The 22,154-nt window shown below is 42.0% G+C and overlaps 1 protein-coding gene across 10 annotated transcripts in view; it reads left to right on the forward strand.

Annotated features, from left to right (window-relative positions):
* ATP2B2 (ATPase plasma membrane Ca2+ transporting 2) overlaps window positions 1-22,154 on the forward strand; it is a 340,287-nt gene that overhangs the window by 287,208 nt on the left and 30,925 nt on the right. For all 10 annotated transcript variants that reach the window (XM_075006185.1, XM_075006187.1, XM_075006186.1 and 7 more), the window contains 3 exons: window positions 540-731; window positions 12,991-13,204; window positions 17,384-17,595. In XM_075006185.1, coding sequence (XP_074862286.1) covers window positions 540-731; window positions 12,991-13,204; window positions 17,384-17,595 — 618 coding nt within the window. The remainder of the gene's footprint in view (window positions 1-539; window positions 732-12,990; window positions 13,205-17,383; window positions 17,596-22,154) is intronic.

Below are 22,154 nucleotides of genomic sequence, written 5' to 3' on the forward strand. Positions count from 1 at the left end.
ACAGTAGATGCTGAATTCAATGTCAGTTTGTCCTGTCAATTCTCTATAGGCACATTTAGAAAGACAAATCAGAACTCCGCCAGCCCTATTGTTTATTTCACTAGGAGGGTGGTGAAGCACTGGAATGTGTTACCTAAGAGGTGGCTGAACCTCCATCCTTAGAGGTTTTTAAATCCGGGCTTGACAAAGTCCTGTCTGGGAATGATTTAGTTAGGGTTGGCCCTGCTTTGGGCAGGGGACTGCCCTTGATGACCTCCTGGGGTCTCTTCCGGCCCTATGATTCAACACAGGGATGTTCATTCTCAGTTGCTATCATCAGATACTCAAATAACATATCACACAGTGTTCCTTTGCTTTCTACCAGCATATGCCTCCATACCGATTGCCCCATAGGTCTGAGATGCACCAATTACCGTTATTTCATTTGTGGCCAGTGCGTAAATCTTCAATGGGAAAGGCTGTCCAAAGATCCATTTTCTAACTACTGCTTTTTCTTTCGCATAACTCATTTTTTTCATAATTTTCTGTAATTTTCCCAGGGCATTGCAGGTACTGATGTTGCAAAGGAAGCCTCAGATATTATCCTGACAGATGATAATTTCAGTAGCATTGTGAAGGCTGTCATGTGGGGCCGTAACGTTTATGATAGCATCTCCAAGTTCCTACAGTTCCAACTTACTGTTAACGTTGTGGCTGTGATTGTGGCTTTCACAGGGGCATGTATAACACAGGTAAGCTGGGTCATAGAGATACTGGGAAGCAGGGATGATAAGATTGTCTAAAAAGCCAATTCATCAACTTTGCAACAGATGCTTTCAAATGGTCACTGTGTATTCTTAAGTCCTAATATATTGTTGGAAAGCAGGGCTTCCAGGTAATAAGTTTGGGTCACTAGTTACAGGTCAGAGTTAGATTTGGAATCATTCATATTATCATTCATACAGATATCTCAAGTAGTATCACATTTGATTGTACTGTGATTGCTGGTACTGTCAAGACGGCAGCTCTGTCATTTAGAAATGATCCAGATAGGCTAACTTCCAAATAAGAAGGAAGAGAATGTTTTGGTGCTTTTAAGTTGTGTTCGCTGATTCAAACAACTAAAACCAAGGAGCGGCATGTTCAGAAATGCCTTTGTGACTGTTTTTTTTTACCAGCATAATCCATTCTAATCTTATTGTAGCAACCCTGTTGAACTTATCCACTGTGAGAAATGGAGCAAAAATCAACAGCTTTATGCTATTCAGCAGTAGGGTGACCAGATAGCAAGTATGAAAAAAATCAAGATGCGGGGGAGGTGAATAATAAGTGCCTAAGACAAGACAAGGTCCTCATTATTGGGACAGCCTCTGTGAAATTAAGACTTCTGGTTATACTGTTCAGCAAATCGCTTGTCATTAGATCAAATGCGCACCTCTGTAACTGGAACTCTCTCATCTGGCAACATCTGCAATCCAACATGATTTTCGTGTGCCAGATGAACAATTGTCGTTGGTGTGGCCAAGTTTTCTGAGGTCTCATAAAGTTTGTTTACAGTCACCACTCCTGGCTTTCAGTGTTCTGTGCTGTTATTTAGATCTAATTTACCCCTAACTGTCTTTTCAGGGCCCGGTAATCAGTGGAACTGTTGGTAATGCTGCTAGACAATACTGACTTCCTATGGTCTGGCAAATTCTCTCATTTGGCACCAGTCAGGTCCCGAAGGTGTCACATGAGGGAGTTTCAAACTGTACTCACCTTTTAAGATACTGATGTGTTTAAAATATTTATTTTCTGTGCCCCTCCTCCTCACGGTAGCGATCTACATATTCACAGGTGTATTAATGGCTGCGTTTGGAAAATCTCTAAGGGTAAACCAAGTTTCAAACCCTGAGCTCCAGTCAGTTGATCCTGGCTGTGTCTACACGACAAAAATTCCCACTCCTGGGAATGGAGTAAGGAGTTTGAAGCTTCGAAGTTGGGCTCCCTTCAAAGTAAGGGCGGGCGGGGGGGGGGGGGAAGTGTCTAGATTCTCTGCTGGCTACTTCAATGTAGTGCCTAACTTCAACGTTAGTTGCTAGTGTAGACGCACCCCCTGGGTTTCAGAAAAAACTGTTTTTCTGAGGGGGGTTTTGCCACAGAGACATACCCTAGGATGCAGCCCTAGCCACAACCAATGTGTAAATGACATTGTTGTTAGCCGTTTCACCACACCCCTAAAATAACATGTGCCGGCAATGAGAGCTGGTTCAAATTCTTAAGCTTGATAGATGAAATGGACACCTATAAAAACACTGCAGCTCCTCTTACAGTCCATTTCACAAATGTATGTGTCTGTCACTGAAAGAAAATTCCATCTCTGATACACATACCTGTGAGCTAAACAATGAATAAATCATTAGCTCCACATCAGGAACACGCTTACATTGCAGTCATGGAATAGCTACCTGAAACTTGAGACCTGGTCTCTCTATTAAGCCAAGAGGTTGAACTCCTTTCAACACTCCTCTCAGTTCTCAGGCTTCAGTTTTACTTAGCAAGGTGTGAAAAGGTCTCAAGTAGTCCCACTGGTACCAGTAAGCACTTTTGCAGGGACTGGACCCAACTGTGTTCATTTAGCTCCTCTGGGCACAAGGGCAGTACTAGTTTCATCAGAGGAAGCAGGAATGGCTCTGCAGAAGCCAGTAGAAAATGCCTTACATAGGTGAAATCCGTGTTGTTTCCTGCAAAGGGCAGCAGAGTAGCAACACTCCCTTTGCTGTCCTGTAAGCACAATGCTTGCAGGAGCTGGTGCCCTTCTGTATTGATCCCTACTATGGCTATGCTTGGTAGTCACAACTGAGCTCATGGTGAGGTGAGAGGAAGGAGAATAGCAGGGACCTGGTCAGGGAGTGAGATAACTCAGTGGTTTGAACATTGGCCTGCTAAATCCAGCGTTGTGAGCTCAAGCTTTGAGTAGGCCATTTAGGAGTCAGGGCAAATAGATGTCAGGGATGGTGCTTGGTCCTGCCAGGAGGACAGGGCATTGGACTAGATGTCCCAAGGTCCCTTCTAGTTCCATTAGGTTTGTATCATTATGCTTCTCTCTTCAAGAATACTTCAAAGCATATTGACAGAATATTTAGCATTACAGGAGAATGGCTGGTAACTAAAAAAATGTACAAATATTATAGAAAAAATATAGGTTCACATCACTGACACTGTGGTCAAAGCAGAGGTGATGGTTTCCTTTTAAATCCCTATTTTCAGTCATTTGAACACTACCTGTCTTCCCTCTCTTCAAAACATTCTTTTAGGACTAAATTTCTCTTGCTTGGTCTCCAACAAGTTTTCAGTTATTTTGTGAGCCTGAAACAAACGTCACCCACTTTTTAAATAATGTTGTCCCTTTTTGTGCTTGGATAACACAACCATTATTGTGTGGGTAGTTAATTTGTTGTGTTTGAAAATAGATTTTTAAAATATATTACAAATATTTAAAAATTAGATAGTGAGTGTGCTCCATGATATTTTCCCTACCAGTTCAACTTCCATCAAAGTACACTGGGAGTTTTTCCTCTGGCTTCCAACAGGAATTGAATGAAGCCATCAAAGTACATAAAAAAGTGTGGTTTTCACCAATTGACCTGTAACTAAGATCTCCCCCATCATGTCCATTTCCCACAGTCATGTGCTTTTGAATGTATGATCACTCTGTTAAAATAAACTTGTCTCTCAAGATTAATTCATTTTTATCAAAATAAATCTCTATGAAATTATTTCGTTGTAGACTTAAATAGCAAACCCAAAGAGAGAGAACTTCTAAAACAATGTAAAATTAGAAATTGTTGCAAATATGCAACAGTAGACTTGCCTGGTAGCAGTGTTTACCCTTAACTTCCCAATTATTGGGCATTTCAAGCAGCTGTTTATTTCCTCATCGTTCAGCAAGAGCTTCCCTGAAGATGCTGGATTATAATTTAGCCTTTCAGACTCAAAGTTCCTAAAAAATGTGTGTTTGCCTCTTACGAGCATTTCTAAAAATTGCATTACAGAACATACTGTACCCTCTGGTTATAAAAATAGCTCTGATACAAAATGTATGACTGTACTGAAAAATCTTAGGTACAGTAGCCAGGTTGCACATTTATAGGTACCACTAATGCTTTACACTGGTCTTAAAATATTAATTTCACTAAAATATTTAAATTCTTAATTAACAAGTAAAGAAAACTGAAAACCATTGTTTCCAAAACACCAGCATAGCTTGCAATGACCTTGACAAGGCCTTTTCTTTATAAGAAACATTTCCGAGACATTCTGCTCTAGTTTTGCATAGATATTTTGCCCTTACTGTATATATAGAATATAATTTTATTCTTAGCTTAATATTTAGGTTTATGGTAACCAGCTACTTCCCATTATGTTTTGTCTGATCTAGAATGAGAAACTGCTAACTAGACACTGGTATCTCTTTTACCCTATTGTCTTCTCTCATAAACCTCCTCGCAATTCATCACTTCTGCACAAGATTACAAATGTTGATGTCTGAAAATGAGAGATTTTGGTTTTAATTTAATTCTGGTCTTTTGGCTCTTCTGTTTAAAGATGACATAGACATGATAAATTCCCCTTTTTATTAATTTTCTATCATTCAGCATGTAGCATGCAGCCATATTTCCTTGGACTTACTATATCCAATAAATTACCTATAAGCCCTGCTCTGATAATTACATCTGCACTGCACAGGTAGTAGACATCCCCATGGAGTCCCAGTGAAGACAATGGGACACAAATTGGTACAAAACTCCAACTGCAGGAGAATAGCCCTGGACAACAATTTAATGAAACCTTAAAAGTGCTCTTAGGTGCTGCAGGAGATGATGCATAATAGATGGTATTCTTCTCTTGAAGACTGAACACCTTGCTGAGTCACAACAAAAAGCTCTGGTGCTGAACGAGTTTTTCAGGTGATGCAAAATGGAGGTCCTGACCACTTGCCATCATTACAAGAATTTCCTCCCTTTTCAGCCTCACACAACTTGGGGGATAGATTTAGTAACAGAATATTCCCAAACTTAAGTTCTTCAATCACCAGCAGGTCTGTAGTGTCCATCTTTCCCACTGGGAGTGCCTCTGCCTGGAGCATATTCCCTGAAGACTCACTCCCAGCAGACCAAACCTGACCCTGCCTCAGCCTCTGCTGAAGTCTCTCACTCTAACTTCACTGTGCCTGTCTCCTTCCCTCCTGCTCCCTTTGCAGCTTCCTGTTACTTTTTATTGGGCTATCAGGTTCTCTGCGTCCTGCTGCTTCTGTTAAACTATAAACAGCAGATGGGCCTATTTGGATGGGTCTAGCTGCCTTGAGGACTCTTCTAGGACAGGCCATTCTACTACACCTCCATTTTCAAATTAACCTTCTTTGTTTATTCCTTGCCCCATTCACTGTGCACTGTCTAGCTTGTGCTTTAAGTGTGGTTGGCCTCTGGATGCATCGTGTCTGGTTTACTACAAGCTATCCATTCTGCACAGTGAGCTTCCAGATCTATTTTGTTAAGCCAATGTAAATTCAGACTAAGAATACCGATTTCTGTAGATTAATGATGTCCATACTGAGAGGCTCTCATCTTATTCTGCAGACACCACAGCCACTACTACGCTAGCCAGTGTATTCGACATTTCCGGCCCTGTTTCGAAAGAGTGCGGGGCATCGACACACAACATGTTCCCTTTCAAAAGTAAATTGAAGGAACGCACCGCAGCTTTCAGATTCAGTCTTCCTAACCCGTAGTAGGAAGAGTTCCCCCTTCAAAAGGTCCGTGTGAAAGAAAACGTGTATAGATGCTCCGCATGCTGCTCTTTTGAAAGAGCAGGTCCTCCATGGCGCCGGCCAGCTGGGACACGGGTACGTGTTGGCTGGCAGCAGCGGGGCTCTCTGGTCAATGTGTCCAGCAGCCCTTAAAGCTCCATGGACCCAGAGACCCCGTGGCAGAAATCTGAGAGTGTGCTAGGAGCAGCCATTGCCTGTGCTCCCGCTGCACATCTCAGGGACTCCCGCGTGAACGTGACAGCCAGGTATGGCCAGCAGCCAGCCACTGGAGGAGCCCCAGGGCTGCCCCCTGAGCATTCCCAAGGCTTGCAGGGGCCCAGCCAGGCCATGAAAAAGTGTGCCCCCTCCTGGACTGAGTCAGAGTACAGGGACCTCCTGGGCCTCTGGCAGGAGGAGGAGGTCCTCAAGGAGATGGGCACCAAGCACCGCAACATGGCTGCCTTCGCCTGGCTCACCAACAGACTGGCCTCCTGGGGTGACCCTGTCTGTGCCCCTGATCAAGTCAGGAGTAAAGTAAAAGAGCTGTGACAGGGCTATGCCTGAGCACAGGACTCGACCAGAAGGTCAGGGGCAGTGTCCGCGTCCTGCCCCTTCTACAGGGAGTTAGAGAACCTCTTGGACAGCACGACTGAAAAGCCACACCCCAGGGATGAGGAGAAGGCAGGACCTCCAGACACCACCACACCAGACACAGAGGCAAGAATGGAATGGTCCAGCAGTGATGGGGAGCTGAGGATTGATTTCCTCTCCCAGTCCTTGAGCCGTGCCTTAGCCAGTCAGGCATCACCAGACCTCAGTGGGGAACCCTCTGGTAAGAGTCTGGTGGGCACACACCCCAGGTCACTGGGAAGGGGCACCACAGCCATCAGAGGGCCACTCACACACCCAACGGACATGGGCCAGACACAGCCCAGCTGGCCGCGGCCTTTGGGATGCTGTAACAGCCACCAGCGACAGTCAGCTCCCACTCACATGACATCACAGTGGGCCGCTCACATGCACAGGGGGTGAGAGGGTCTGGACTTCTAAAGGGGGCTGTCCCCATGGGGGCAGGAACCCCATCAGCTTCCATAATCTATCAGGTTCACCCTGCCAGGGGGCTGGGGGGGGGCCGCTGCCACTGGAGGGGTAGGGGTTGTGGCCCAAAGGGCAGCAGCGTGAGACTCACAGGCTGTCTGTCTCTTCCTTTCCATTTATACAGCTGTGCCATCAGAGGGATGGGAGAAGCTCACACCATCCATGGTTTCGGACCTGTGCCAGGAGGGTGGGATTGAGCCAATGGCAGAGCTCCAGGAAGATTTGCCCCCTCATTCTGCAGTTCTGCAGCCACCTGGCATCGTCCCACTCCCCCAAAACCAGACGGTCCCACCAGTCAGGGCTACTGAGGTAGCTCCAGAGTTGGTGGGGCACCTGGGGGGAGTGCGAGTGGGGTCCCAGTTCAGGGGGTTCCACGGCCCTGGCAGGGAGCACCCACAGGAGGAGGTTTAGGGTGGCCGCTACCACCGTCAACAGCAATCATGCCGTTTGTGAGGGCCAGCAGTAGCTCTGCTGCTGGTCCATCTGGCTGTGTAAGCACCATCTGGTGCCTGCACTGGGTCTGCAGGGCTTGTGGCAGCTCAGCGGCCATCAGCATGTGCAGGGCTAGGGTTTTGGGGAGGGGCCCTTTAAGGGAGCATCTGGCTGCGGGCCCGGAAGGGCTTGTCCACCAAGCGACCCCATCTGTGGTGTTTCCTGGCCCTTTCTGTCACAAGGGTGCCTGTTGCACTGTGGATGCTCCATTTCTAAAGAGTGCCTCAGCCTTGAGAAAGAGTGGATCGGAGGCGCCAGCTGCTGCTTGTGTGTGGGTGCTCAGTTTCGAAAAGCGATCTTTTGAACCATGGCTTTCGAAAGAGTGCCTTTCGAAATCGCGCTCTAGTGTAGATGTAGCTCAGGTGTAGTGGCTGTGGCTTATAGATTTCATGGTGGGCCAGAGAGACTTGTGGACCTCTGCCTTAAACACTGTACTGAGGTGCACTGAATGAGGCGGGACTTCATACCCTCTGTTAGCCCACGGAATTCCATACATTCCTTCCAAGACCAAAAATTCCATGCGTCTTACACACTGAGGCAAACACAGTGGCAAGAAAATGCTGTGACATTATTTTTTTTAATGATTCAAAAAAATGTGTTTGCACAAAATAAGCATATAATGCACATTGCTCAGGCAAATTGAAACAGAATTTTACATGTGCAGTAAAAGACAAATACCCAAACTAAGATGGGTAAAAATCTCAGTCATTGGGAGGATGGTAGGTAAACATCTGTCAGGGATGATCTAGAATCTGTCTGGTCGTGCCATGAATCCAGGGGACTAGACTCAATGATCTCTCAAGGTCCCTTCCATTTCTAGTGTTCTGCAATTTGGTCAGAGACTACCAAAGGAGAATTAAGTTTTTTTCCAGATTCTAGTTCTATGTCAAATAGTTGAGGATTTGTGGGGGGTTTCTGTGTAAAAGGTTACTTTAAAAAAAAGTCAAAGGACTATATTTTATATACCTCATGCTCAAAAATTGATGAGTTTTTCTTGGACTGAGAAGGAATTAATATTTTGGCAGAGATTAGAACCTGGAAATCTCATCTTAAAAGGCTACAAATAACAAAAGTTAAAGTTTTTTTCAAAAATTCTTTAGAAATTGAACTCTAAGTACTACAGCTGTTCCTACACACTTCAGCTCCTGTATAATGAGGATGAAAGATACTTCAGAAATTGATAAGGTATTATTATGCATGTTTTTACTGTTAGTAAGCTCTAGCATTCCAAACAACAACATTTGAAAAATCCTAACAATGTGGGGCTTTTCTGTGTCTTTGGTTAACAAAACTGCAGTGTAAATAGAATTAGATTATATTAATCATCTAAATTGTAAATATCAAGAAGCATTCAAATAGAATTTAATGGAGTGGGTAGCATCTGTTAAACTAATATCTCATACATGTTGAACCTCTCTAGTTCATCATCCTTGGGACCTGACCGGTGCCAAATGAGAGAATTTGCTGGACCATGGGAGATCAATATTGTCTAGCAACATTATCAACACTTCCACATCCTATTGGTCTCTTAGAAGACATTTAGGGTAAATTACAGCTAAATAACCGCACAGAACACTGAGAGCCAGAACTGGTGGCCATAAACAAACTTTGTGGGACAACAGGAAACTTGGTCACACCTGTGATAATTGTGCACCTCGCTAAATAAAATCATGCTGGATTACAGATGTTGCTGGATGACAGAGTTCTGGATTAGAGAGGTTCAACCTGTAGGACTATCCAGTAGTCCTATTAGATATTAGTGTAAATAATATCTAAGGGCAGCAAAAATATTTGTACCTAGAGAATATTTCAAAAGCTTTCCAAAATAGCCATGCTTTTATTTGAAGGTGCTTATGTACACCTTTGTGAGCCTGTGCTGAGGAACAAGTGGGAGTTAAAAGGTAAGGATTAAAAACACCTTTTTTATCCCCTTACAACTTGTCATATTAACTCAAAAGTAATAATCTCTAAAATTTGTGAGGCTGTGTGTGTCACAATAGATTTATGATTTATTGCCAGCCTCTTCTGTTTTGTACTTTAAGTGTTTTCCAAGATCAAGTGTAACATCACTTGATATGAGGCACTTTCACCTTTCGGCAAATAGTAACCTTTTCCAAGGTTAGATGGGAAAGAACTTGACAAGTGAGTGGTGATCTCAGGTGGCTTGCAATGTGAATACCTTTACTCTCTACAATCACGAGAGTCCACAATGATGTATTATTTTGAACCTCACCTACCAGATCAAAAGATTCTTTGATCGTTCAGGGTGGTTAAGCACTGGAATAAATTGCTTAGAGAGATTGTGGAATATCTGTCATTGGGAGCAGGGTAGATAAACATCTGTCAGAGGTGATCTAGAATGTGTCTGGTCCTTCCAGGAATCCAGGGGACTGGACTCCATGACCTCTCTAGGGCCCTTCCACTTCTAGTATCCTGTGATTTAGCGGGTTGGGGTGGGCAGAGACTGCAAAAAGAGCATTAAGTTTGCATCCCGTTTACCTGTTCTGGAGCTGCACGGTCAGCACAGGATTAAAAACTGGCTGAGCTGTGCAGCACTGCAGATATAGCTGACTGTTAGAGGCACCTTAGGAACTCAGGATGAATGGCACAGCTGCCCAAGTTGTTGGCTGCACTTGTGTGAGAATGGGCCAAAGACAGAAACTGCCTGAAACATTGTTCATAGGAGTATCTGAGGCCTTGACTTTTTCCTGCATGACTATTTCTGAGGAATAATATAGAGATGCCATTTTCATTGATAAGAGGTGAACAACTGAGGCAGTAGTTTCAGCTTCTACAGTTATCTCTGAACAAAAGATGTTTGTGTAGCACTCATGCTAAATAAATATGATGAGGCAAATTCTTCAGTAAAAATCTGATTGTGTTTCCCACTTTCTATGTATGTTAGGTACCATATCTCTAACGTTCTCGAAACAATGACAGTGACTCCTTAGCATGAGGTCACAACTGCTTTAGGCCATTCCATCTTGGTAAAGCCTTCATGTACCATAACTTCAGGGAATTAGTTAATCCTAATTATCCTTTAACTTTCCCCCCATCCCTACAAATACAAGCACTTCCTCTTGCTAGGGCTGCATATCAGATGGCCAAACTGAATTCTCTCCCTGGTAAGCCAAGTTTGTACTGCCTGTTGCCAGGAAATCAAGACACTTTCTTAAGCTAATCCATCTCTCTTCCCTAGAATGCCCAATTTCTGCCAAAGCAGAAGCTGGGGCCCCCAGCTCAGAGTGGGGCAGACCCTGAACGTCGTTCATTCAATATACATTTTTTAAACTGCATGTTCATGTGATGCAGGAGAATGAACTTATTGTGTCCCTCATGAGATCCAGTCTGTAATTTCAAGCCATTGCAGAGACCAGACCCTTTACAGTTTGTCTCCAGGTGCTGTCCTTAATAAAATTTTGTCCTTGGCATTAGAATTATTTAAAAAAAACTTGAGAAAGGTTCATTAAAAATAAACATCTCTCAAGAAAATTGAAGGCCTCAAAAAGCATTTTTAATGGTATTTATTTTGGTCTGTAAATTATTCCAGAACTCCTTTGCCTCACCTATCAGCCATGGTAGGAAATATGTGGTGCATAACAATAATACTGTGATCTTCAAATTTTCACACTGTTACGTAATAAAATCTTTCAGGGTGATAGCTCATATTATTTTTGAGATTTCTCCTACATATCCCTGACATGAATAAAGTATTGCTCTCTCTCTAAATCTGAAAACAGATTTCTCAAGAAAGGCACAGGAACCAGAATGTCATATGCATTGTAGTAATAATAATAAAAATCTACTTTCTTCCCTGCTATGGCTCTTACAAGCAATCACAATTACATGTCATTATGAATGGACCTGTGAAGTACAGCTTCTGAGAATGGACTGTTAGCCAAATCATAATTTTATACATATATATATATATATATATATATATATATGTATAAAATTTACTTTTCACCTGAGATCTGTATTAGGTTTTATTTATTTGTTTGTTTGTAATGTGATCTATAACTGTATCTGTAGGCCCTTAGGCTATCTTCATCTTAGATTAAATGAGTAAATAGCTCCTTCTAGTGGTTGCTAATCTAATTTGGGAAATAAATATCTAACCTTACCATACCTAACCCTACTAAAATCTTTTAACACAGTGGTAGTAATACTGATGCTTGGATTTCTAGTGCATATTTTTGGATGAAGAGTATGAACATTCTGCTCCATCATTCCTAATGACTCGTCCTGTGATTTAGTAGATGAATCAGTCTTCTCATTCCGTACTTTCTTTCGGTCGGATGCTGAGTGCTTTTCATGCATATCTGAGTTGTGGAATTTTATTGCTACGTTAAAATAATTAAACATTTAAAAATTAATTTATCAAAAATCTCACATTGATTTGCTCCAAGATTTTGATAAATTTCAGGCAACACAGCAAATTATAGACATAGCTTGAATATAAATTCACATTGAACATCATATTTTAATTTGTATTTGTATGTAATTTTTCTGTCTCTGCCCAGAAACATATTTTAATAGTCTTTAATATTTAGTCACCCAAACTTGTTATTTCCAGAAAAATTAAAAACAGCACATGAGGTAACAAGCGACAGTACATTGTAGTATCAAAGTATTTAAAGTAAATGTGATGCTAAATAATATGTGTGTGTGTAAATGCTGCTGTTTGTCTATGCTCAGCTCCATGTCCTTTCTGTTGTTACTGACTTGCATAGCACACTAAGGCTGCATCTACACTAGCAAGTTCTTTTGGAAAATCAGGCCCTTTTTTGAAAGAACACGTGAAATCCGCTCTTTCAATCCAAAAATGAAAGAATGCGGCTCTTCTTCCAGAAGCCCTCTCCTGCTCCCAGATCAGGAAGAGCGCCTCCTTTCAAAATCTTCTTTAGAAAAATGCATGTGCAGACACTCCACGGGCCCTTTTTTCAAAAGAGCAGTCCTCATGGTGCTGGAATTTTTGATCCCTGGCCCATTCTTTCAAAAGAGATGGGGCTGTGTGGACGCTCTCTATCAAAAGAGTGGATTGATCTTTTGATCTGCTTTTATGTGTGTGGACGCACTCTTTCAAAGTATCTTGTGGAAGATTATCTTTCAAAAGATCGCTGTAGTGTACACGTGGCCCAAGAGTAGGTCCACATGGCAGCCTTCTTTCACGATGTTATTCCGGAAGAGCTTCTTTCAAAATAGTGCTGCTACACCCAATGTACATTTCGAAATAGAGCCATTGGATGCCAATGCTTAGCTATTTTGAAATACGGCATCTACACACACAGAGCCTATTTCAAAATACAGCCATTATGGCTTATTTTGAAATAGGCTGTATTCCCTGTCCACACAGCCCCTATTTGAAAATAAAAATTTTGAAATAGGCGCTTTTCCTCATAGAATGAGTTTTATCACTTTTGAAATAAGCCAACCACTATTTTGAAATTATTTCAAAATAGCACCTCTGTCGTGTAGATGCTAGCATACTTATTTTGAAATAATGGCTGTTATTTGGAAATACCTTTGCTGTGTAGACATACCCAAAGACACTGTGAAAGGGAGAAATGGCTGAGATAGTTATCCTTTTATCAAAAAAAAGATACATAGTCTATTTTATTTTGTTTCCTAAGGACTCTCCACTGAAAGCCGTGCAGATGCTGTGGGTCAATCTAATTATGGACACCTTTGCTTCTCTCGCTCTGGCCACTGAACCCCCTACAGAGTCTCTACTGCTAAGGAAACCATATGGCAGGAACAAGCCTCTTATATCACGTACCATGATGAAGAACATTCTAGGCCACGCTGTCTACCAGCTCACTCTCATTTTCACACTTCTCTTTGTTGGTAAGATAAACAGTGTATTTTTTGTTCACTAATACAGCTTGCAAGTGATCTGAATCGAGTTATGTGCTCCCAAATGTACTGCATATTCCAAAGTACCAAACATCTGCAGTAAGCTAGAGTCAAGACAAGTCCCAGATGTTGAGTCATGCAGTGGGACCAAGAGAGATAAGGCAAGATGGGACAGTCCCAACTAGACGATAATAGGACGTAGGGAACCATTCTGGACCTTTTCATATCTTCTTGGTAAGAACACAGGATTTGCTTAATCTGTTTTCTGGAATGTTGAGAAGAATGTGGGTTCTGGGCACTGGCAAAGGTTTGGGTAATTGTGGATCTTAAACAAACTAGTCAGTCTGTTCTTAAGATCAACTTTTAAGCCTTGTCCTCTTCGCTACCAAACTGCATTTTTTTTTTGTTGAATCTGAAATGGACATATTCAACTGATCCTAGTATAAAAAGCCACTTCAATTTGGGAACTAACAATACTGTTAGTGTTTATCATATAAGATGATACTGGTGATGAATGAATGCTTTTCTCCTCTAATAGGGCCATTGGGGACATGAGATATGGGGCCCTGGGGGGAGAAAGAACACTTTCTCATTGAAAGGAATAACCCAGGAAGAACAATTGCTCTAGGTCAATTAGTGAATTTCCTCAAGGGACTGATTAGCAGGTGGGGCTCAGGTACTGTGTTCATGACAATATGGATCAGACAAGTGGTCCATCTAGTGCAATATCCTGTCTTCTGACAGTGTCAGTGCCAGATGCAATTGAGTGGTCCATCCTCTTGCATCCAGTCCCTGCTTCTGGCAGTGAGACATTTAGGGCTTATTTACACTTAAACAGTGGTCAGTGGCACAGAAATCAATCTCCTGGATGTTGATTTAATGGATCTTGTGGGGACATGTTAAATCTATTGCTTTTTGCTCTCCCATCAACCACAATACTCTGCAGAGTCATGAAGGCTACGTCTACACGTGCACGCTATATCGAAATAGCTTATTTCGATGTAGCGACATCGAAATAGTCTATTTCGATGAATAACGTCTACACGTCCTCCAGGGCTGGCAACGTCGATGTTCAACTTCGACGTTGGGCAGCACCACATCGAAATAGGCGCTGCGAGGGAACATCTACACGCCAAAGTAGCACACATCGAAATAAGGGTGCCAGGAACAGCTGCAGACAGGGTCACAGGGCGGACTCAACAGCACACCACTCCCTTAAAGGGCCCCTCCCAGACACAGTTGCACTAAACAACACAAGATGCACAGAGCCGACAACTGGTTGCAGACCCTGTGCATGCAGCATCGATCCCCAGCTGCCGCAGCAGCAGCCAGAAGCCCTGGGCTAAGGGCTGCTGCACACGATGACCATAGAGCCCCGCAGGGGCTGGAGAGAGAGCGTCTCTCAACCCCTCAGCTGATGGCCGCCATGGCGGACCCCACTATTTCGATGTTGCGGGACACAGATCATCTACACGTGCCCTACTTCGAAGTTCAACTTCGAAGTAGGGCGCTATTCCCATCCCCTCATGGGGTTAGCGACTTCGATGTCTCGCCACCTAACGTCGATTTCAACTTCGAAATAGCGCCCAACATGTGTAGCCGTGACGGGCGCTATTTCGAAGTTGGCGCCGCTACTTCGAAGTAGCGTGCACATGTAGATGCGGCCGAAGAGTGAGATAAATTGATGGGAGATTTTCTCCTGTTGACTTCCCTTCTGGGGATGCCACAGGAATTTGGCTGAAGGTATGTCAACTCCAGCTACACTATTCATGTAGCTGGAGATGTGTCTCTTAAGACAACTTTCTCCCTAAATGTATATGTGCCCTTAGAGACACCCAGATTATAAGGTTGTATATCTGACTATCTTAGCTGCTAGCCATTGATAAACTTATCCTCCATGAATTTATCTATGTTAAATTGGAATTTGTTGAAGTAGTTGTCTTGCAGGCTATTTAATACTCTCCCAAAAAATTGTCTTAGGAGGGCCAGGCTTCTCCCTGCAGCTATGAGCCTATAGTAGATGCTGGGGGGAGGAATTTTAGCTGCCTCTCCAAGTGAGCTTCCCAGAGTGAGAGAAGGACTCCCTCTTGAAGTACCTTTACTCCTCCCCACACAGTGAATCTCAGGAGGTTCCCCAGTTCTCTTCACGTTTCTTTGAAGGTGTACAGCCCACTCCCTGCTCCAAGAGCCTTAGCAGCAGCAGCAATCTCTCTTGAGATCTTGAGGAGGCTCAGCTGTATCCTACAAGATAAGAACAAAAATTGCTTCTTTCCTTCCCAATAAGTTTCCGAGCAATCTTGTTAAACTTTGAGAAGTGCCTTGGTAAGGAAAAGGGCTAGATTTTTTTTTCAGTGAAATCTTAGGATTTATTTAATGTTCTACACAGTTTCCAAAGGCCAGTAGTCCACAGCTGATTTCCCAATTCATAAGTTAACTCTTCAAATTGGATGCTGATCAACAGTTCAGTAAGTCAAATCCATCCTCTTCTTCTGTTTTCCCATTTCTGCTATTTGTTGGCAATTAATATGATATAAGTGAGTTTGGGCTGTTTATTTCTATTTTTAGTGTCAGAAATCTAGAAGCCATTGTCCTGTTCATTAAAACTGGTACATGGAAACATTGTATCTTGGTCCTAGTGCTGACCTATGAATTTTTAAAACTCAAATATTTCTAATGGGCTTTGGAGAAGAGAAGGCAATGGAAACTTACAGTACGTCTAGTCTAGGCTGAAGATTGACCTGGTCAGAGTCAATTTTCCAGATTTTGAATTTGTGTGCCTGATAGAGACACATGGAATTGAACTATCTTGGGTTTTCAGTTGACCCCTGTACTCCTTGATATCAGGAGGAGTAAGGGAAGTCAACAGGAGAGTTTCTCCTGTTGACCTCCCTATGTGAGGATGGCCAGGTTAATATGGAGAGATACATATATCTCATAGTGCTGGAAGGGACCTCGAGAGGTCATCGAAGCTAGTCCCCTGCCCTCTCGGCAGGACCAAGCACCATCCTGAACAATTTTTTTATAATCTATTTGCCCCAGACCCCTAAATGGCCTCCTCAAAGACTGAACTCACAACCCTGGGTTTAGCAAGCCAACACTCAAACCACTGGGGAAAGATAGGGATATGGGGCTGCTGAGAAAGGGGGTTTTTGCCAATAGAACCGCATCTTCACTGCTTGTTTTCTGCTGTGAATATGCAAATGAGTCACTCAAACATGCAAATGAGCAGCCTTTTTGCATTTTCGAGACTACTATTTGCCTCAAGCTGCTGGCACTAGAGGTGAGTGTAACACTAGCCAGAGTGAATATGTAAAGTGGCCTGTGTGTGTATATGTATTTTCAAGTGTTAGGTAATTCTACAATTATTGCTCAAACTGTGAACTTTTGTTTCTTTTAGCATAGATATTTTAGTCATTCCTTTAATAGCCTCTTTTATCTAACTAGATAATATGGTCTCCTACTAGATGCTTACAAAGCAGCTTAATAAGCAAAAGAACAAAAAAAAATATTTTAAAATTGCACATTGGTTGTGTTAGCTGTTGCTTTTTTAGTTAATGTCCCTGACTACTTGTCAAACATATGTTGTACTGGAAGGTAATATGCACAAACTGTTGAAAGAAGGTTGTTGCCAATTATTTCAGAAATGGCAAATGCAGTGTCAACAAGTTGCCAACTCTGAGTAAATGAAATGAAAAAAATGACTTTACCTGGTGGAATTAAAAGCCACTACCAAAATCACTTGAACTGGTACATTGAGTCACTGGATTATAATCAACATAATGAAGTTTCGCAGTAGGAATTTCTATTCCTGAATTAGTGAGGTAGCCGAGTTAGTCTGTATCTTCAAAACCAACAAGAAGTCCTGTGGCACCTTTATAGACTAACAGATATTTTGGAGCATCAGCTTTCGTGGGCAAAGATCTGCTTCATCAGACATGTCTGACAACATGAGTCTTTGCCAACGAAAGCTAATGCTCCAAAATATCTGTTAGTCTATAAGGTGCCACAGGACTTCTTGTTGTTTTTATTCCTGAATTGTAATCATTGTGGACGCAATGCTGTTTAATTCTACAAAGGAGGCAGCTAATAAGAGGGAATGGGAATACAACATAAAACCAAAGCTGAATGTTTGATAGCAGAAACAAACCTTTTTCTTCTTTTTCCATTAAGGTGAAAAATTGTTTATGATTGATAGTGGGAGAAACGCACCACTCCACTCTCCTCCTTCTGAGCACTACACCATTATCTTTAATACCTTCGTCATGATGCAGCTATTCAATGAAATCAACGCACGCAAAATCCATGGCGAGAGGAACGTTTTTGATGGCATTTTTAGAAACCCTATATTTTGCACTATTGTACTGGGTACATTTGCTGTACAGGTAATTATTCATTCAAGAAATAGCAACTTACCATCAGAAGTGTAGAATAAGGTCTATTTTCTCTCTGTGTTCTTTGGAAAACAAATCTCTCCAGTGAATCAAAATGCTTGTTCGGACCTGTTCTGTTTTCATCTAAATGTTGCTTCTATCCGTGATAATTTAAACAGAGTGTAACCTGTTACATTTTCACAAGAGCACTTCCGGTTAAGATTTTTAAGAAGTAAGGTTAATCATAGTGGCTATGGCTACACTCGTGAGTTTTTTTGAGAAAACAGGAGTTTTGTTGACAAAACTCACTGCATGTCCACACACAATGCATTTTGTCGACAGTCTGTTGACAAAACTTGGCATTTCTGCCAACAATGTTCTGCCTCTCCCAGATGAGAAAGAGCACCTTTGTCAACAGATTCCGTCAACAAAAAAGCTGTGTGGATGCTCTGGGAGGCCTTCTGTGACAGACAGAGCTTCCAGGACACTGGCAGCCCTGTCTGCTGTGCTTCTGGTTGGCTGTTTTGTTGAGAGAGCAGCCAGGCAGTCCAGCCACTCGGTCAACAGAACGGATTGCTCTTTCAATCCACTTTAGTGTATGGCAGCACTCTGTTGACAGATGTTTTATTGGAAAATCTCTTCTGACAGAAGAGACAGAAGTGTCTGTCAACAGATAGCTGTATTGTAGCCGTAGCCCATGAGTAATTGGTTTGTTGCAAATAGAAGTCATTATTTTCCATGGAGATTTTAATGAATGTATCATTAACCAAAGATAGCAGAAAACTTTTTACACGTATTTACTACTGGCGTCCATAGTAGAGATAAACAAGTTGGTATCTAAGAGGCACACGTACTAACTCATTTCCCATCACATCAGGTGGGATGTAGAGATCCATCAGATATCTTTCAAGTATTCGTCACTCGTAGCCCAGCATGAAATAGTTTTGGCTATCACTGAAGAAAACTTATCTGTCCCTTGATGTGATACTTTTAGTCCCACATAAGCCGTTCCTCTGTTCTGTCCTAGATCAAACATCACCTTGTAAGCCCTTTGTGGGGAATTCTGCAACTCCACACAAAGGTCCAGAAGATATTTAAGCATCTGATTTCCCATATTCCCAACAATTGCCCTAACCCCTGGGCTGTGAATTATTTTAGCTCTTTCTCAATCTCTTCTGTTGAGGAATTTCCAATTTTATAAATATGATTGACTATTCAATGAGCCAGAAAGTGTATGTGAAAATGATGCTGAAGGCCCTCACAGGGGAGATTGGAGACCTGACTTCAAGTCCTTGCTTCACATCAGTTAGAAAAGGGTTTTGAACCCAGGTCTCCCACATTTGGGTTGAATGCTCCAACTATTTGGTGTATTTTGCTCTTTTCAAAAGGAGGGTGGAAGCACTCCTGCTACTGTTTGGGCAAGCCTGTGAGCATGCTTTCCAGATTGGACCTGACAAATGAGAAGGTGTGAGATAACTAAGTGTGAATCCCACTAGGCCACAGGCACTGATGAGGAGTTGTGCGTCAGGACCAGGCTTGCCCATCAGCAGATATGGAAGTACAATGGGAACTTCTCCACAAAAACGCTGCGATGCCTTGGGACTTTACGCAATGAGGGTGAGGAGGGGGTTGAGGATCTAAATTTTGAATGAAGAGACCTAAAGTGGCGGTTAAATCTCAATATGGGTTTAGCCTCAAGCAACTGAGTTTTTGAAAATGAGACTTACCTTCTTAAGTTATTTAGGCCTTGCAACACTGAGTGACGCAACCCTAAATACACTCACAAATCTGATCCTAATTGGTTTTAACTCATAACCAAATGTAAAGTCCTTGCCATGGAAGGGTCTTGAAGATTTTTTCTATTTCTAGGTGTTACCATACTTGTCTTGTGGCTGAGAGGAATGGGGAGTGGCAGCCAGCTGCTATTCATGGACTTGAATTCATGTGATGAATTCTATCTACTTCTCCCAGCCTGTTCACCAGCCAACAATATGTACAAACCTTCCAAAATACACAGCCTTCTTCTGATCTCTGTATTCAGGTGCAACCACCGCTGAAGCCAGTGGGCGCTGTGTGTTTGAGAAAAATGAACAATTATAACCTATAGAGGAAGAAAAGGGGTGGCCTCTTCACCCTCCTCAGCCAAACAATGTCCCTCTCTTGTCTTTCACATCATTCTTATCCCTTTTCAGAATAAACCGTCAAGGAATATGGTACAGCAAAGGACAAGGGGACAGTAATTGCATGAGTCCCTTTGAATCTCCTTAGGTCCAGCTTCTTCCATTTGTGGTGGGTTTTTTTCTTTGTTTTTTTGTTTTAATAAAATTTCTATAGCCCAGCACTCTTTTCTAAATTCTTCCCTGTTTAGAGCCCTAACTTTTCCATCTTCTCTTTTTAATACTTCACTCCTCCTGTTAGCAGTTATGTACACAACTGAATATTTGATTCACTTGCAACACCAAAAATTAATTAAAAAAAAAACAAAAAACAAAACAAAAAAACCAGTTTCAGGTCAAATGTAAGGTTTTTGTCTTAAAAATTAACCTTTTAAAACTTTATTAAAATTGTAAAAGAAAAGTTGATCTGAATAAAATCAAAATTTTCATTTGAAATGTTTCTAAATTTTTCAGAATTTGGAGAGGGGTTATATGAAATAATTCAGTAAATTCAATGTGAATGTATGAGAGGTTTTACTTCATCTAAACCTGTCTTTTGGGGTAGATAAAAATGTTTTGGTCAAAATAGTTTACCCAGATCTCTTCCGGACTACCCTGTTCGTAGATTTTCTATGTTTGTGATCTTCCTGTATCCTGATTTTTCTATGCTTGAGTCTCCATTTTCTCTTTCACCACATTTTTCAATTTGCTGTCCCTTTCTTCCTCTTCCTTCCTCTCTCATTCACAGGTGGAGTATGTTTTCACTTCCCAGAAGATCAACCTGGTCAGGGTTGATCTTTGGGAATTTAGTTTCGTGCACCTAGAAGGGATGCACGACATCGAACTTTCTGGGGTCGGCAGATGACCCCTGTACACCTTCATATCATCAGGAGTAAGGGAGGTCAACTGGAGAGTTTTCCCTGTTGACCTCCCTATGTGAGAATGGCCAGGTAAGCTGACTGTAGATAAGTTGATTCTAGCTACACAATTGCCGTAGCTGGAATTGCATATCCACAATCAACATTAATGTCTAGTGTAGACCTGACCTGAGAATCTACCATTCTATAGAGAGGTGCAGGGAAGATGAGGAGAAAGAAGGGCGTTGGCCTATATAGTAATATCATGGGCGTTACTGAATTGTTTTTGGATTTGTCAGTGACACTGACCGCTGCCCAGTTTTGACTCAGTGTTTTCAGTGTGCTACCCATGTCCTATCTATTGTTTCATTTTATACTTCAAAAGTAAGTTATCTGCAGTAAGGACAGACATTTTATAGATTTTTTTTGCAGTACCTTGCAGTGGCTATTATAAACTCAACTTTAAAAAGCAAAGGTGCTCCAGTGGAGGGCAACGAAAATGATGGGGAGGCTGGAGCACATGATCCATGAGAAGAGGCAGAGAGACCTGGGCTTATTTAGTTTGCAGAAGAGAAGAATGGGGGCAATTTGACAGAAGCCTTCAATTACCTGAAGGAGGCTCTAAAGAAGATGGAGAGAAGCTGTTCTCAGTAGTGGTGGACAGCAGAACAAGGAACAATGGTCTAAAGTTATAGAGGGGGAGGTGTAAATTGGATAGTAGGAAAAACTGTTTCACCAGGTGAAGCATTGAAATACATTACCTAGAGAGGTGGGGGTATCTCCATCCCTAGAGGTTTTTAAGTCCTGGCTTGATACAGGGCTGGAAGGGATGACTTAGTTAGGGTTGATCCTGTTTTGGGCAGAGGGCTGGACTTGATGACCTTTTGAGGTCCCTGCCAGCCCTAGGTTTCTATGATTCTATGAAAAGGTAGTATATTAATGAAAATTAAGAGTTGTTTTTCCAGATCAGAATGAACCTGGTCAGCACTGTGATGGGAGACATGTACATGCTGTTATATCGAAAGCCGTTTAGATAACAGTGTATTCTGTTTCATTCACATGACATAAGTAAAATACGGAGACCACAAGACCAAGTCAACATTACTTTTGCATAAATAATATAGTTTTGCCTTTTGATACAAATTACACTAGAAACCTTAATCCAATTCAATGTTACACATTTATCTAATTGGTACTGAGTTTTAGATTACATTTCCATCAGTTATTCATTTGCAACCATGCTAACCTCAGACCATAGCTGATTATAATCACTAGGATGCTAATAAAAAGGTGAAGAAAAAATGTTACAATTTATGGTACATGATCCAGAACATTTGATCATATGATGGTCAAGTGGATTTGAACAGAGGAGTGTGTGTAATAACTAATACGGTTTTAGGCTATTCTGACTATAGATAAATGAATATATTCCATACTGGTCTGTGATTTAATCTAAAGCATAGTATTAATGGATCAAAATGTTGACACTGGAGAAAGGTGTCTTCTACTATGGAAATTCCAGACTGAAAGAATACTTTTCCCTTGATGCCTAGTTCAG

This window comes from Carettochelys insculpta, chromosome 11 (genome assembly GCF_033958435.1).
Source record: "Carettochelys insculpta isolate YL-2023 chromosome 11, ASM3395843v1, whole genome shotgun sequence".
NCBI classification, from domain to species: domain Eukaryota; kingdom Metazoa; phylum Chordata; order Testudines; family Carettochelyidae; genus Carettochelys; species Carettochelys insculpta.